Source organism: Triplophysa dalaica, chromosome 23 (assembly GCF_015846415.1).
Source record: "Triplophysa dalaica isolate WHDGS20190420 chromosome 23, ASM1584641v1, whole genome shotgun sequence".
Classification (NCBI taxonomy): Eukaryota; Metazoa; Chordata; class Actinopteri; order Cypriniformes; family Nemacheilidae; genus Triplophysa; species Triplophysa dalaica.
In genome coordinates, this window is record NC_079564.1 from 2940792 (window position 1) to 2957271 (window position 16480).

Consider the following 16480-nt stretch of genomic DNA (forward strand, 5'->3'; position numbering starts at 1 on the left):
GAGCCAAATGAACAGGCTCCCAGCAGCCCTGGTTCCAGCTTGTCCTTTGATTTCGGAACCACCACAAGCATTGTCGGGTTTCCCTGCTCCCACGCCCAAGCACAACGTTGCTCGGCAGCAGCCAATGAGACGTAAAACACTCAGGAGAGCTCCTGTCAGAGTCTCCATGGCAACAGCGTTTCCAGAAGTTCCCTCTTTACCCCATGGTTTCCCTCTCTGTGTGATGGAAAAGTTCAAGAGATGAAAGGTTTTAACTTTTAAAGTCTCGGAAGACAGGTTACAACTTTTTGAGTCATAATATCTCATAATTTCATACATTAAGTAGGTTTTGAATTATAGAAATTGATTGAGCTGCGGCATAAAACTCGTTAAAATGGACATGAAATAAATCGATCTAAAATGTCAGACCTGAATTTCTGACAAATCCATCAATTACGAAGCACCTTTATAGTTTCGTAAAGCCATATAAAACAAGCCTCAAACTGTTTTGTTGATTTCAAACCCTGCAATTCAGAAGATGCCTGGGTACAACTATTCAGACACCTAAAAAACCAACTTGACTGGGAACGAAATATCACCCAAAGATCCATCTTTATTCTTCCAGACCCTCTTTCTAATATCTCACTTTCTCGATTACATCACGCTCATTTCTCAACATCCCTCCATCTCTGTTCTTGCAATCATCTGAGTGCTTTCTTATTCCTAGCCACCATCTGGCAAACCTACCCTTCTGCATTTTCTCCCCAAGCTTTGAAAAAAGGAATCGAGCGAATAAGAGAGCCATCAAGACGCTAATCTCTACACAATGGAGATAGACAGCGCTGCTATTGAGGATCAAGTAGCAGCCAGAACACACAGCCAGGTGATCCAAGATCATCCACCCCCTCAATTTAACACACACATATAGGCACACAAGTGGCACAAAGGAACGAGAAGAGAAAGGTTTGGGCAGCAGTAGGTCCTCTACTGAGAGACCAATGAAAGAAAACAGACATTACTGTGGGAAAGCAGTAAAACACAAGAAAAGTGAGTAAATAAATACAGCTACTGCCCCATAACACTAATGATGTTGGGACAAGGAAGATTTTGACATGAAAATAAAGATGTAGTTATGACATGGCCTCATATGGACGTCCTAAAAAACACGAACAGTATAGGTAATAAAGGAGCTTTATTTCTCTTAGAAGTGTCTGTTGGTGGGATCTAGACAGTACTTTATAGCAGCAGCCAACTGAGATGGTCTCTGTCCTGCTGCACGCTCGGTTTGTGTTAGTGCTCAGGGACTGCACTGTTATCCAGGCACTGCATGGAGCGCAGATACAGGAAGTCATCAGTAATGGACAACACAGTCCAGAGCCACCGTGCAGCGAAGGGAATTGGTTCCACGAAAGTGAGCTCATTTGAGTATTACGAGCCATGTGAATGTAATCACAAAGAGAGAAAACGAATGGGACAGAATGGGACAACAACAGGAGACAGATCTATAGATAGAAAAATAAATTCATTTTCAAGTGAAGATTAAAATTAGATACGGCTCAAATGACCCCATAAATGTCTCTGATTTGTGATTGTTGCTAATGTGATTCATAAGTAGGCAAGAATAAAACTACTTCTACTGTATTATCTTTCTACAAATGTAATAAATGTTCTACCGATACAACCAAGATTGTGTAGGCAGGGGAAATCATTTTAACTATCACTTTTCAATAAAATGATAGTTGTCATAAAAATTTCCTTAATTTCTACAAAATATTATTTTTCATAATACTTTTCAGGTATACCAAAACAACAAAATAAATAAATCAACAGAATATTTTCCTAAATATTATTCTGACAATTCCATGCAAAGGTCAATCTTTCTTAAGTTAAATGAATATTTGATGCTTTTAATACCCATGCGATGCCTCTCCTTAAGCTTTTAAAGCATTTTTGTATTTTTAAAGCATGATTGTTCATAACTTTCAGACATGGTCCATATTTCTCATAAATAGGCATATGTCAATTGAAATATAATACTATTGTATGTTCTACGAAGAGCCATTCCTTGACATTTGTTGTTTCTTATGGTCATGAATTCACACAGAGGAACCCAATTGCAGCCAGCGGGGATTAGGAGGGAAATATACATTCATTATGGATGTGACAAAAAATGACACAGTTTGTGGGATTTGTATGAATTAAAATGCACAAACTAGAAGCAATAATTGTCATGAGTCTTCATGACATGTCTATTCTTGGTCTTGGGGCAGATTCATGACGAAGTCTTATGTTTTATGTGAGAGAGAAATTTTGACCCCTCTGGTCTTCCATATACTCTCTCTCCGGTCCAGTCTCTGTTCCCGGCCTTTGGTCTCGTTATGGATTGTTAATTTGTTCATGCCCAGCACCTGTCCCTTCTTGATTTCTTCCCCTTAAAATAGTCCTCATGTTTTATTGTCTTTTGCTCGTTCATTGTATCCTTGTGCCATGTGCTTTGTTTGCTCGTCGTTAATTGTCAAGTAAGTCTAGTAAGCGGTCAGTTTAGTTTATGTATGATGTTGTTCATCTCATCTCATCTCATCTAAGTTTAGCTTTAGTTAGTTAGTTAGTTAGTTAGTTAGCTATTCTATGTCCTGTTATTATTCTGTTTTGTGCTGTTATACCCCATCGTGGGTCTTTGTTTTGTGTTTCTTGTATTTAAATAAACCCCTTTTGTTAAGAAGGAAATGTGTATAGGCTCATTTTTGGGTGAACTGTTTTTTAAATACAAGACATACCAAAAACTCTTAAGAAATACTAAAAAGATATTGGAGATGCTGGTCTTCCTTGTCGACTAAAACTTGTTTATTCACATCTCCAATACAAGGAACTCCAACACAAACTCACCTCTCCGACCTTCTCTCTTCAGTCTAGCCGGGTCCTCATATTCTGGAACCCAGTTATACTCTACAGGCATAGAGTTGGGCCTCAGTCGACCTGAAATACAAACATCACCGTGTCACATCCTGTGTGTGCAGAGATGGAAGTAAAATGACAGTGTGCAATTTATTTTCCTGACTGAAAATACACACTGTGTGTTTGTGTAAGACAAACTGTCACGGTTAATGCGTCCTCTTATTTTCAGGGGAAGCGGTGGACATAGAGTGTGTCAGCAGTTCTGTGCCGCTGCAAAATCCCCTGCTGGCATTTACCGACTCGAGCTGAATTCTCTAGTTCTCAGTATAATACTACATACACTAGCTGCATACAACAAAGTGAGCCCAACTCCCAAGAGCTTAATTACAGAAAATCTGAAACCAACTCCCCTAAGCAGACAACTAGTTATAGATAGACTCTCTTTAGAAACCCTTCTCAAAAACACAGCCTCATAAATCTATGAAAGGAACGACGATACTTCATAGAACAGTATGCAGCAACTAGCAGCTAGTTCGATGAGTTTTAACCATCTGCAATTGATGAAATCAATTCAATAAAAGTAATCGCTCTCAAGGGTGAGTAAATAATAATAAAAAATCTATTTTGGGGAACGATTTCTCTAAGTGAACATAGAGACAAGCACTATAAATGGGGTACTGTATGTTTTCTTACAGGAATAACACTTTGTGCTTATATTCGCAGTAGCATTGTGTGTGCCGCTGGTGTTTTGAATTATTCAGGACTCTCTGGGTCAATACTCAATCCCTCAGGCAGATGCTATAAAAGCCAGTTAAAAAAGAAATCATTTATGGTCTTCAAAAAGGCACAAACCAAATTTCCAATGCTAAGCGAGAGAGTTGTGTTTATATCTCTACTGCACTGTGGATAAGTGCTTCTTAACACCTGCTGAGATTAGCTCATAAACAATACTTTTTGTGCCTAAAAGTGTGTTTATGCAGATTTGTGTACCGTAAGTGGGTGTGCTGTCTCGACGGGACGTTGTTGGTCCGTGGCTGGGGTCGTACTCGTAGCAGTAGAGAACGGCTTCCTCTTCCATGATGGGAAATCTATGTCTGTATTCTTGATCCAGAAATGAATTTGGTGATTCTGACCCTTTTGCAACAGGGTGCCCGCCTTCACTGGAAAGACCACCACCTTTTTCATCTCTAAATGTTTAACACGTAATGCACAACATACAACATAACATCCGAATCAGAGTGAGGCTGAGATAGTTTCTACACCACTTTTAATGAAAAACTTTATTGAAATCATAATTTACAATAAAACTTTAAAGTGGCAATCCGTACTTTTTTTGATTAAAAAGGAACTAAAACCAATTATTGAGAAAGTGCATGCAAGAACGGCGTTTGAAAAACTGTCCTTGCTGGATTCACATCGGAAAGATTTTAATAATCGTTTGTAATTTTCCTTGTCGTGTAGTGTTTCTCGGGAAATCCTTATTTTATGTTTTTGCCGTCATTTCGTCACATTCGTGAACAGAATGAAGAGGATCCAGTGCTAGCCCTCGTGTGGATGCTGTGGGTGATGGGTTGTACCCAGAAATTTTTTGGGGGACACTTTTACTTTTATTTATGGCGGCGTTTAGTACTTTTACTTTAAACGCCAAGGGACATCTGGGGATTCATCAGCTGTGAAAACAGGAATGTGAAAGGACTCGTGCTTAAACAAGAGTTAATATTGGCAAGGCATTTCAAAGGTGGCGCGAACTCTGTGATCTGAAAGGAAAGAAAACGGATGCAGACATGGCTTTATTTCTTCTGAACAGAATAGATAACACAAAAACCGAAGCGTACTTGTTGTGTTAATACAGACGGGTACAGTTTCATCGGTTGTTCTTTCTCTCTTTGTTATGTTCATTATGATAAATGTAACTTAAGCCCAATTCGCACAGGATTAGTATTATGTGGGGACCTCGTGTGATATAGAAATTACCTCCCCACGTCTGTATTTCATGTGGCGCAAATTAGTACGGATAAGTGAAGCCTGTGATTTTACTTAAATTTACAGACTTATTTTCCGGGAAATGATGGCAGGGCTTTGCGTATAGTTTTTGTATATATAGTTGTATTGTCTATAATGATACATGACCGTACCTGTCACCATTTGACACCCGCGATCGCCGATCTTCTGTCCGGTTTGCGTTACGGGAGACTCTTGGTAGGTTTGGATGTGACCAAGCACCCGATAAATAATATCAAAACACTTCAACACAGCCTCCATTTGCTCTATTTGGTTCTGTTTATGTTCTTATTTGCTTTGTCTGCCACCGGTGCACTGTCACAGGCCACACGTGAAATATGACTCAAAACATCAGACTTATCTGTGCAGTTGAGCAGTGCCGAATCACAACTCGCGCACATAATACCTTCGCACATCAGTTGCAGTTTCAATTACAAACTGAAATGGCGACAAAGAAGCCATTCTTACGGACTGCCACTTTAAAAATGTAAATTTTCACAATAAAAAAAACAGTATAACGCAGTTCTAAACTGGACATGCTTACCTGGGCATGTACGGCTCAGGTGGAGGGGGCGGAATATACAGGTCTTGGAGGGCGGAGCTATCCCGCTTTGAGGGTGTGCTGATTGTAGACGTGGGCGTGGCCGAGCTGCTGGTGGGACTCCTGGGAACAACTGGCTGCTGGGCAGACAAGATCATTTAATTAAAGATCAAAGTTTAAATCAACAAAAGCTCAAAATATGTTTGAACACCTCTGAGCTCACAGCCAACTTTAATAAAGAGCACTGTTTCCAGGACACAACCCAGACACTGAAATCCGCAGACAGACAGAAGGGCAGAAATAGAGATTAATGGGTCGCTCAGCAGTGAGACGGTGCAGTCCCTCTGCAGTGCTGTCTGCAGTAAACAGTGAACTAGGATCTCTGGGTCAGGATGCCTTGACATAATGAGCGAGAGTCTATGGAACATATATAACATCTCTAGAGAGACGGAATGACTAGAGCCCATTACCGTCTCCAGAGAGATGAAAGGGTGAGAACAGTGGGTGTGACAAAGATTGCAGAGTTACATGTATAGACATGACATGCCCAAAGAGGCCAATGCAAATATTTAAAATGCTGGTGAAGCGAATTCCTTTATTAGAGTCAATTTCTAGTCCTTGCACTGTCCCTTGAATCAACTGGAGTTAACTCTAAACATCAATTTCTGTACTAAACACGCATGAACACAACACAAATTACATTCTCAACAATGACTGCCGCAGTCTTGAAACACATTCTTTAAACGTTAGATTCCTTTTTAACTCGACATGATGTCTCAAAGTGATCCCAAAAATGAAAATTCTGGCATCATTTATTCACCCTGTTTGACTGATCATCTATATGACTTTCTTTCTTCTGCAGAACACAAAAGAAGATATTTTGAAGAAAGTTGGCCCCCATTCACTGGCATTGGTTTCTGTCCATACAATAGAAGTGAATGGGGGCCAGTGGAACTTTCTTCAAAATTCCTTCTTTTGTGTTCTGCAGAAAAAAGAAAGTCATACAGGTTTGGAATGACAAATAATGACAGAATTTTCAATTTGGGGTAAATTATCACTTTAAGAACACAACGCATGCAGCAAAGCAATCATAGATGCAATTTACAAATACTTCTATTTCCATTTAAGGACAGACCATGATGTCGCATTTTCAAAATACTAGAGAAGACATGAGACACAAATAAATTTGTTTAGGGAGTGGCCTGGGGAAACACTTCAAGTTTAAACTAGAGTCACAAGTCTAGAACCAAACTTGAATCCAGCACCTAAGCTACCTACTAAAGCTAATCATACACACAAATGCGTTCACCTCCGCACACACTTTCTAACACTTTCACAGAAGTTTGCAATAAGTGCAAATGACTTGAAAATCACCATAAAAGCCACAATCGCAATTTCTATAACCACTGTTTTTCAGAAAGAAATATCCAAGGCAGTCCATTCAAAGTCGGATATGAGATAACTCAAACGATTTAAAATTCAACAGTTCTTCTAACTTTACAGTTTTTCCAAATGTGTCATATAAACCACCTTAAAAACAATGGTAGCAATTGCTCTGCGGGTATACAATTATGAGTAAGTCATTATAATTTATGTTAGGTAAACAGGTCTTAACATGCAGGTAGGTTTTAGTTTTTGCTAGTAATTGTTTACTAACTCATGTTTTGCTTTCCCAGAGAAAAGTCAGAAATCCCACTTTTTGAATTACCGGAAGATCACATTAGAGGTATAAGCAGGCAGGTGCATCATGGGCAGCCCACTGGAGTAAAAATTGAAAGGTTTTGCCCTTTCTGATATAAGGCTAGCGAGAGGCGGATGGGGGGTTGTAGTGGCCCAAAAGGATGAAAGATCTTGGGGACAGGTTGATTTGAATCCTACCTGCAGGGCCAGGGGCTTCCATCTCATGTTCTTTAGAAGGGCTGGGGCAGAGGTGAGAGTGCTCTGGGGACGCTTTTTCAGGGTCAATGTCACACCAGCAGGGTCCCCGCGCAGAGAGCTTACCAAGTTTTTCAACTGCCAGCCCACCTACAGCAACAAACATAAGGTCAAACATACACAGACTCGACAAAAACGCCACACAGAGACAAGCAACGAGTAAACAAATAAAACGTTCTCTATATTAACCGATGGTGAACAGAGAGGAAATATGACACACAATGTAACTTGTGTGTAACTTGTTTAACTGTTAACTGCGTATAGTCAGTGGTCCCTCATGAGGGCTTATGTTTGCTAATCTTGCAATTTCTTTCATCTTGAAGTCTACATTGGCATTTACCATTTCCTGTAAATATCAATACTCAGTTTATATGTGACATACAAATAACAAGTTACATTTTACCATCGCAATGCATAAATAATAAGTGCCAATTGGGCAGCAGATTCATAATATCATTTTGTCACAGCAGACTAATATGTTGTTTAAAATGTTCTTCCGCACTTCGTTAATATTTAAATAGAATTTTTAAATAATGTGACGTTATATACAAACTCGATTTCTTTCAAAGATGTTTACAACACCGAATATTTATGTAACTGAATTATTAAATACACCGTCTAATAAAGCCATAAGACATTAAAAGCTTTGCAGTTTACCATAGTAAATATCACTCTTAGAGGATGCAAAACCACTTAACTATGATGAAATAAAATGCACATTGTAACAGACTAGAGTAGTTAACTGGAACTATAAACCCAAGGTGGTGTCTGTGGTTAATATGTTAATGCTCAAACAATAACTCATTTAAAAGAATATCGCAATAAACGATTTTCCACCAAACACTTGTCAGTCAGCATGCAACCAAAGCTGTAGAAGATCTTGAATGTCAGCTATAAGCACCATTTACCATCTACCATAGCTCAACTCATTTTGAAGCCAGATTAATAAGTACTCTTCTGTATCCAAGGCGAAGTAAAAGTGATAGTTCCCCCAAAAATGAAAACTCTGTCATCACCTACACTACTCACCCTCTTGTCATTTCAAACCTGCATGAGTTTATTTGTACTGTAGATATTGTGAGGAATGTTGGTAACCGAACAGCAACGGTACCCATTGGTTTTGTGTTTGTACGATAGAAGTGAATTGGTACCGCAGTTGTACCAACATTCTTCAAAATATCTTCTTCTGTGTTCTGCAAAAGAAAGAAAGCCATACAGGTTTGAAATGACCAGACGGTGAGTAAATAATTGCAGAATTTCATTTTGGATGAACTATCCCTTTAGTAATATACACTATCACACACATACAAATAGACCAAAACTTCACAAATATTTACTGACATGCAGCCATAATACAAGGCCACACATACACACAAATACATACACACTGAGACGGGCTGGATCTGGATGTACAGGGCCCCTAAACTGAGGCACGGGGACTGACTAACTCTTGGGTTATTATGTATGGAGCAGCTCCCACAATGCACCATTCTTAAATGCCTGCTGAGGCTGTTCTTGAGCATAAACCAATCGTTGTTAGGACAACTGATTTTCTGTGAGATGTGTGCACAGTTTTCGCCACGAGCCAAATTTTAATCGCTTATCACACATTAGAGGCGCTTTTAACCAATTATAAAGGTGACGACAATCTAATTACTCAAGAATTAATGAGGCCTTAATGTTGTTGATCTTTCATCATGCAAACAGCATCATTCACCAAGGCAACTATATGATGGAAGATGTGCGGGAAAAACGAATGAACAAATGAAATTCTGGTAGTTAGAGATAGGATATCGTAGTCAAAAGAGTCCATCTTAAATGATGACTAATTTTATTTTTCTGAACTGTCCCTTTAAATTGTGCCCTCAATAGCCTTACTAAATAGGGAATATTTACCATTCTGCTTTAACAACTTCATAAACCATGCGAGAGTACTATTCACATATTCAAAGAATTATTCAGTACCTCATGCACATCAAACAACTTAAGGCACCATTCAAACAGAATTGATTTCATAAGCTAACTAGACACACTTATTCGCAGGAATAGCTCTTTATTAATTATCTGTAGGCAAACTCAAATAGGTACAGACACAAAAGTACCTATTAACGCACTCCACTGCGCAAACGCAAACAGGCAAAAATCACTTAAACAAGCCATGGAATGAGCATCTTTAAAAAAACACTTCATTGCGTTTCGTTTATGGCCTCTCAAATTTTAAACAGCACATTCAGAAATGCTTTTTAAGTGTAAAACACTCAACCAGCATTGAAAAGACTAAATTTAGTCAAATTGGAACATGTCCTAGAAATGTTAAAAACACATCAATATGCAAAATACAACGTTTTATATGCTTTAACAAGGATCTTTAAAAGCCCTAGTCAGTGATGCACCAATCTCACTTGGTTTTTTCCCTATTCGGATACCTGAAATGGCCAGAATGGAGTACTCATTTATTATCTTATGTTAAAACCAAATGAACCTCTAACTACATAATAATCCATAACAAAAAAGAGAAAAGTAAAAAAACATATAACAAAAAAGTTAAGGAAACATTAACAGTAATACTAATGAAAATACTTAAGAACATAAGAAATGACTTCATAGGACCTGGAATATCTTATGAACTTCTATACTGACACTTTGTTGATACTTTTATGGTGAGTTGTATCCTCTTAGGAGCTTGACAGTAACGTCCATGACTAATACAAAGTATCGAATTTGGATCAGTCACGTCTGATGCCCAATCCGATTATAAAGGTCATCATCTGTGCCAAAACCGATTCGGGTATTGCATCGGTGCATCCTCCCTTGAATACAAATACACCTCAATTTTGGTCCCACAATTCCACGCACACCCACAGACAGAAAGAGGGCACCTGCCACCAAACGTCGAGTGAAACTTACACATGTGGGGAAAATAAATGGATGAATGGACGGATGGATGGATACGAGTTGAGCAAAATGGACTGAGTGGCTGAGAGACTGACACTTACTACGGTCTGATGGTTCACCTGGATGACCTCATCACCTGCGTGGATCTTTTTACAGCGGTCGGCCGGAGACTAAGAAAGGAGGTGTCCGAGAGAGATGAAAAGAGGAAGAGAGAAAAATGTGAGGAGAATGATAAGGGGGATGAAACGGTACATATACCAGTCCTGTCTATATGGTTTTCTATCTCTCCTATTTCAGTGCAAGCAATACAAGTATACAATTGCTTACCCCCTCTGTGGTTCCAGTAATAACATGAAGTCCATCATATGTGGACTTGATGTACATTCCCTGTTTTAAAACGACAAGAGCAACTTGAATTAATCGTTTATTGACCCTCTTGTTGTTTCAAACCTGTGTGAATATTTTTCCTATGAGGAACAAAAGTGGCATTCTTAAACGTTGAATAATCTTGAGCCTGAAAACTGAATGATAACTTTAAATGTCAGTCACTAACATTCTGCTTGTCCCTAACATCTCCAATTGTTTTTCACTAGATATGAAAAGACACGGAGGTTTGAAACAACATTTTTGACAAGTAATGACTATTTTCAATGTTAAATGATAAATTCCTTTAATAACCTCTTTCTTTTCTTCTACATCAAAACACAAATGAAAAACAAAAGCTCATTCTTGTCTTGCCTTGTCTGCAGTTTTAATACGAGACGCTTCTAATAAGATTAACACATGCATTCATCCACACACAAACAAACACACACTCTTGTCAGAATGATGACATGCTTTGGCAAACAAAAAAAACACACTCACTCACCGTAACTTTACTATAGTCCTTAAATCAGAGAAACATTTTATCTGCTCTAAATCTCCATTTTAGCTGAATCACATTCATGCCCAGCCATAGGAAACTCAGCTTTCCTTCCTTTCATCCACGGTAACGTCTCTGGCACATATGTTAATATAGCTCAAACTACCAAATCAATGGTACATAACGATTGTGTAATGAGTGTGAGATCTTACCAGACCCTCCGTAGGTTTAATGTTAGCCAGCTGAACCACCTCCAGATGCGCTGACTGTGAGACCAGCGGGTCTGATGAAAGTGAGATGATGTGATCACACACTCCAGATAAAGTCTTACACTGAGGAGAGATAGAGACAGAACATCTATCACATCTGTCATCCTGTACTCGGTTAGTAAAGCACATAGAGTAGTGCCAAATTCATGGGATTGAATCCCAGGGAATACACATGATGAATAAATGTAAGGTATCCGTGGATACGAGCCTGAAAAGTGAATGAATATCTTTTTTATTATATTGAGCAATTGTTGCAACATACATTTATGACATATAATATCATAAATAGATATAATATATTTAACCAGCCTGTGTTTAGCTTTTGTGGGTCACTGTTTAAATAAACAGTTATTTCAGGCCCTGCCCTTGGTTAAAGTGTAGCTTTGGTCTTACTACAACAAACCAAACAAAGATTCTATAAACTTTTCAGATTCTTCAACTTTCCATCGTTTGCAAACTTTCCTTACATGCAGGTAATTCCTATCAGCCTCTTAGTTTCTCTTCCTATGTTCAGCCTGCTTCGTATTCTTATCATTTCTTTTTCTACAGTATTTCACTCAAAATCCTGACATCTTGCACACTTGAAATTTTACTTTCACTCTCAGTGACTATTTTGCTCTCACCCCTTAGTTTTCTATATTCCCTTTATCTCTTTCTAAACACAAGTTTCTTGGTAAACTGCAAACAATAAAAAAAAAGACATTTGGCAGTCGCTTTTATCCAAAGCGACTAACATTGCATTCTCCTGTACATTTATACATAGGTATTTGCAATCCCCTGGGATCGAACCCACAACCTTGCATTGTTAATGCAATGATCTTAGCACTGAGCAACGGGAAAGTTATTTACATTTTAAGTAAAATAAATAACAAAATAGACCAAGAAACTTCATACAGAAAGTGTCTATTTACTATACAGTATAAACTCATGTTTCCATCTTCAAATGTATAATTTTTAAAAGTTAAATTTAAAGATATACAGTTTTTTACTTTAAGAGTGAAAAGTTGGACCCGGATTAACCTGCATTTCCCTTCACGATACTCTTCTGTTGCGTTTCACCTGGCTCTGCATCTTTCTCTTACTCTTTCATCTGATGTCATTGGAGTGTTTGTTTCTCCTCCTACAGTCAGTAGTTTAGGTGGGGTGTTGCAGGGGAATCAAATCTGCTCCTGGCAGGAGCAATGTGAAGGTATTTATAGCTGTGGGACTCAGTGAGAATGACAGCTGTGCCCGGCCCAGCAGTCTGTGGTGACAACAGGACCTGCCACATACACACACTGGTGTGTGGTAGCGTGTGAGCTTGAGGAATCACACAAAGAGAATAGCTGCGGGTCTCTTTTGACTGTATGAACTGTGCGATACATGTTCACTCATTGGTTAGGTGTGGATTTTAAAACTGAAATACTGACAAGAATCTACTTTTGAAAGAACTTCATTTGAAAATTTGTTTACAAAAAATAAACAGAAGTTGGCTTAGGTCCCTGCTCAGATCTTAGAAACGCTATGTTAAGTTTAAAACAAATCGTTTTAACAATTTGATGGAAATGATCTGTAACCTATTATTAGATCTCTGGAATTTGCAGGAAGTTCTGGGAACATTACAGTGTCACTGGAGCTCAACTTGAAACGTACGCCGCTAGCAACATCAAGATAAAGGTTTGACTCTTATGTTGTGTTCCCACCAAACGTGAATGACGCGTTATGTGCAAGTGATTTTCACGTTAAGTCAATGCAAACACACGATAGGCAGGGCAAAATGAGCGCTTTGGTCGTTTGACGCGAGTTGAAAATCTGAACTTTGACGAAAATTCGCGCCGCGTTACCCAAACAGGAGCTTGCTCTAGTAGTTACGTGATTATGACGTAGCGAGCGGAGGCAGAAATCCGAAATAACAATGGAGGACAAAATCATTGTTGCTGAATGTGGATACCTGGAGCTGTACGATACATCTTACTTTTATCGAAACAGAAATTAAATGGATCTTGCTTGAAGAAAGTGAGTGAGGAGGTTGGACAATCTGTTTAGTTGTAAAAAACACTCTTTACTCAATTTGAGCTATATACAGTATATATATACATTTATGCATTAGGCAGATGCTTTTATCTAAAGCGAGATACAGTGCATTTATTCTAAACATAGCTTTTTTATCATTGTGTGTTCCCTGGGATCGAAAACATAACCTTGCGTTGTTAGCTTAATGCTCTACCAACTGAGCTACACAGAAAATTTACATTACATTTATACATTTGGCAGACACTTTTATCCAAAGCGACATTGAATTATCCTATACATTTATACTTAGGTATCTGCAATCCCCTGGGATCGAACCCACAACCTTGCATTGATAACACAATGCTCTATATATATACACGACTGGAGCCGCCTCTTAGAAGCCCCTCCCATGACGCGAATGAAGCGTCTGTTGTGAAGTGAATTTCACGCACTAATGAAGCGAGCAAACTCAAAATGTTCAAACGTTCAACTACGCGTGAATAGCACGATTTATGCGCACAAGTTGCGTTTGGTGGGAACACTCTATTAGGAAATGCATGAATTGATCAATAAAAGCATAATTGAAATGCGAATATGTAAGTAAAATGATGACGTAAACGTGTCCACAATCATCTTTTCACACCTCTGTATTCATAAACCCATTCAGTAGTAAAATTTTGTCTGCCACGCAAACAGTCCCATTCAGACTGAGTGTGTGGATGAACTGCACAGAACAACCTCACGTCTTACAGGTAATGAGGGCAGAGCTCACAGGAGGAACATTTCAGCACATTATTACTCCGACATTGCAGCGTAAATCAGAGTAGAAACACTTACCACATGGAGGATCTTATTTTCAGTTTCATGGACGGTGCAGTCCTGCGAGAAAGAGAAAGATAGCACTGTCATTTTAAACAGTTTAGGCCCACACACACTCTCTCGCACACACCGCACCGTTGAGAAAACATTTACCGTACAAAGTATCTCTGAGGATGGGATCATTTTCTAAACAGCTGGGTCACACTCTCTCTCTCTTTCTCTCTCAGATGCTGATCTAATAGGGGAAGGTTAAACAGAGGAGAGCCCCAGGCCTGATTTATCATTCAGGCTCTGATGGAGATATTTAAAGGAGCTCCATAGGTCGCCTCTGGGGGCCGGAGCTCCTGTGAAAGTTCAAGGGGGAAATAGCACAGTGTGTAAATGTGTTAGCGGAGTTGAATCTCTGGCCTGTCATTAACAAGATGTACACCTTGAATGCATTACCTTTTTTAATTGTATAACAACGTATACAGTATGCCATCTTCAATGCATGAACTATTAAATAAAATCTAGAAACTAAACTCAAACCTGGCTAGCAGCCATGGAAATGCCCACTCTTACCTCCTGTATCCATCCCTGACCCGTTACTCAACAATGCCGTCTAACTGGACACGATTTTCTATCTTGTACGTAACTATTTTACTCAATTTCAAACGAGCATGAGCATATTTTGTTCCACCCTGATGTATTTTTATTTGATCCTTTCATTCCGAACCGGTCGCTAACCGCTGTACCGATTGAAGCAGGCACTCGCCCGCACCTCTTCCCCTTCATCACAATTCATCACAATAACCTGCCCCTCCACCTGTGACTCTAACACACTGACGAAGACCTGTGAGCCAACGACAAAGAAATAGAGAGCGAAAGAGATGACAACACTGGAAAATGAAACCGCATTAAAACCCTCCTCTATCCATCGCAGCACCCCTGAGCATCTCTGCACCTATTCTCCGGAGCCGTCACTCAACCCATGCATCACCACACAGCATGCCAGTATGCATACTTGGTGTATGTTTGCGTGACTGTGCATGTGTGATTAAGACAGGTGGTGCAGATAAGGCGCATACTCCGCCACAGCATGGTGTTTAAACTTGAAGAGAAAACGCGTCAGGAGAGAACAAAAAAGAGAGAGAGACCCCGCCACCCACATAAATACATCTACAGTATTTACAAATATCTCATACTGGGATGCAATGCAAATTCTCTCAGTATGCAAGAGATTCAAAACCTGGCTAAACCACCAAGGGGTTTGCTCTTTTTGACACAGCAAATGGCTTTGCTATGAAGCTAATTAGAAACATGTTTTTATTTTGGAGAGCAATTTGTTGGCAAAAAAATGTATTGGTGCAAGTGTTTATCTTTTTATTATTCTTAGTCAGTATTTAATGTGTTTATTTGCTACAACGATACCATTATGGTCTCATGATATTGGTATTCTGGTCTACCAGTCATCCTCAGGCAAAATTAAAATGCTTTTAGACGGATGTCCTGCTCTGCTGATGGCAGACACTACTGGCATGAACTAAGATGGCGTTTAGTGCATTTTCCTTTGAAAAAAGCATAACTCTTGCTACCAGTGGCGTTTACGCTACTACCGAGTCTTCGACCCCCGAAAACTGAGACTTTTTGAAATGCTGCAGACACCGTTGCGTTTTTGTGAAAACGGACGAAAACGAAGACTTTAGAATATGTAGGCATAGTTGCCAACATTCGCTTAATGATTGGGTCTTCTGTATCTTTACGTTTCCTTCCCTGATTCGTAAAGCCCCTGTCATATGAGCCATTACGCTACCGGATGGCGACAATGACCACCTAAGAGTAGATTTTGAACTTTTCAATACTGTAATCTATCATGGATTAGGATTGTCCATAGTGTTCATGTTCAAGTGTTCGTGTTTGATGTGGCTGCGATCTTCTGACCAGAAACACAGCAGGGGCCTTGGATAATTTCTGACATGGTTTACCGCACAAAAAGAGCAGTTGTATTTTCCTTGCTATTCTGTTGGCCTATCACCAAATGCTACCATGTTTTCTTCCATGTGTCATTGCATCACATATAATCAGCATTCTATTAACAGAGTACTACTTTACCCATAATGCAGTGCATTGGCCTGATTCTTTAAATTCATTGTGCATTTTCATTGAGCTTTACACTCTGCCATCCGTCACCCACTTCAAAACAAGAAAAAATGGATGTAGAAAAACATCAAGAAATTTTATCCATCCATGAAAATAAATGTCAGTACAAGTCCTTAACCACTGTTAAATCATTCAGCAAAACATAAAAATTCG

At 39.2% G+C, this 16480-nt stretch overlaps 1 protein-coding gene across 17 annotated transcripts in view; it reads right to left on the reverse strand.

Moving 5' to 3' along the window:
- The window catches only part of cnksr2a (connector enhancer of kinase suppressor of Ras 2a), a 56285-nt gene that overhangs the window by 19304 nt on the left and 20501 nt on the right, over positions 1-16480 (reverse strand). For 7 of the 17 annotated variants that reach the window (XM_056738483.1, XM_056738482.1, XM_056738479.1 and 4 more), the window contains exons 5-12: positions 14207-14248; positions 11321-11440; positions 10574-10633; positions 10348-10416; positions 7295-7441; positions 5420-5556; positions 3865-4061; positions 2866-2955 (exon numbers count right to left, since the gene is read on the reverse strand). In XM_056738483.1, the coding sequence (XP_056594461.1) occupies positions 2866-2955; positions 3865-4061; positions 5420-5556; positions 7295-7441; positions 10348-10416; positions 10574-10633; positions 11321-11440; positions 14207-14248 (862 nt within the window). The remainder of the gene's footprint in view (positions 1-2865; positions 2956-3864; positions 4062-5419; positions 5557-7294; positions 7442-10347; positions 10417-10573; positions 10634-11320; positions 11441-14206; positions 14249-16480) is intronic. The other 10 variants (XM_056738485.1, XM_056738493.1, XM_056738484.1 and 7 more) reach the window with 3 other exon arrangements.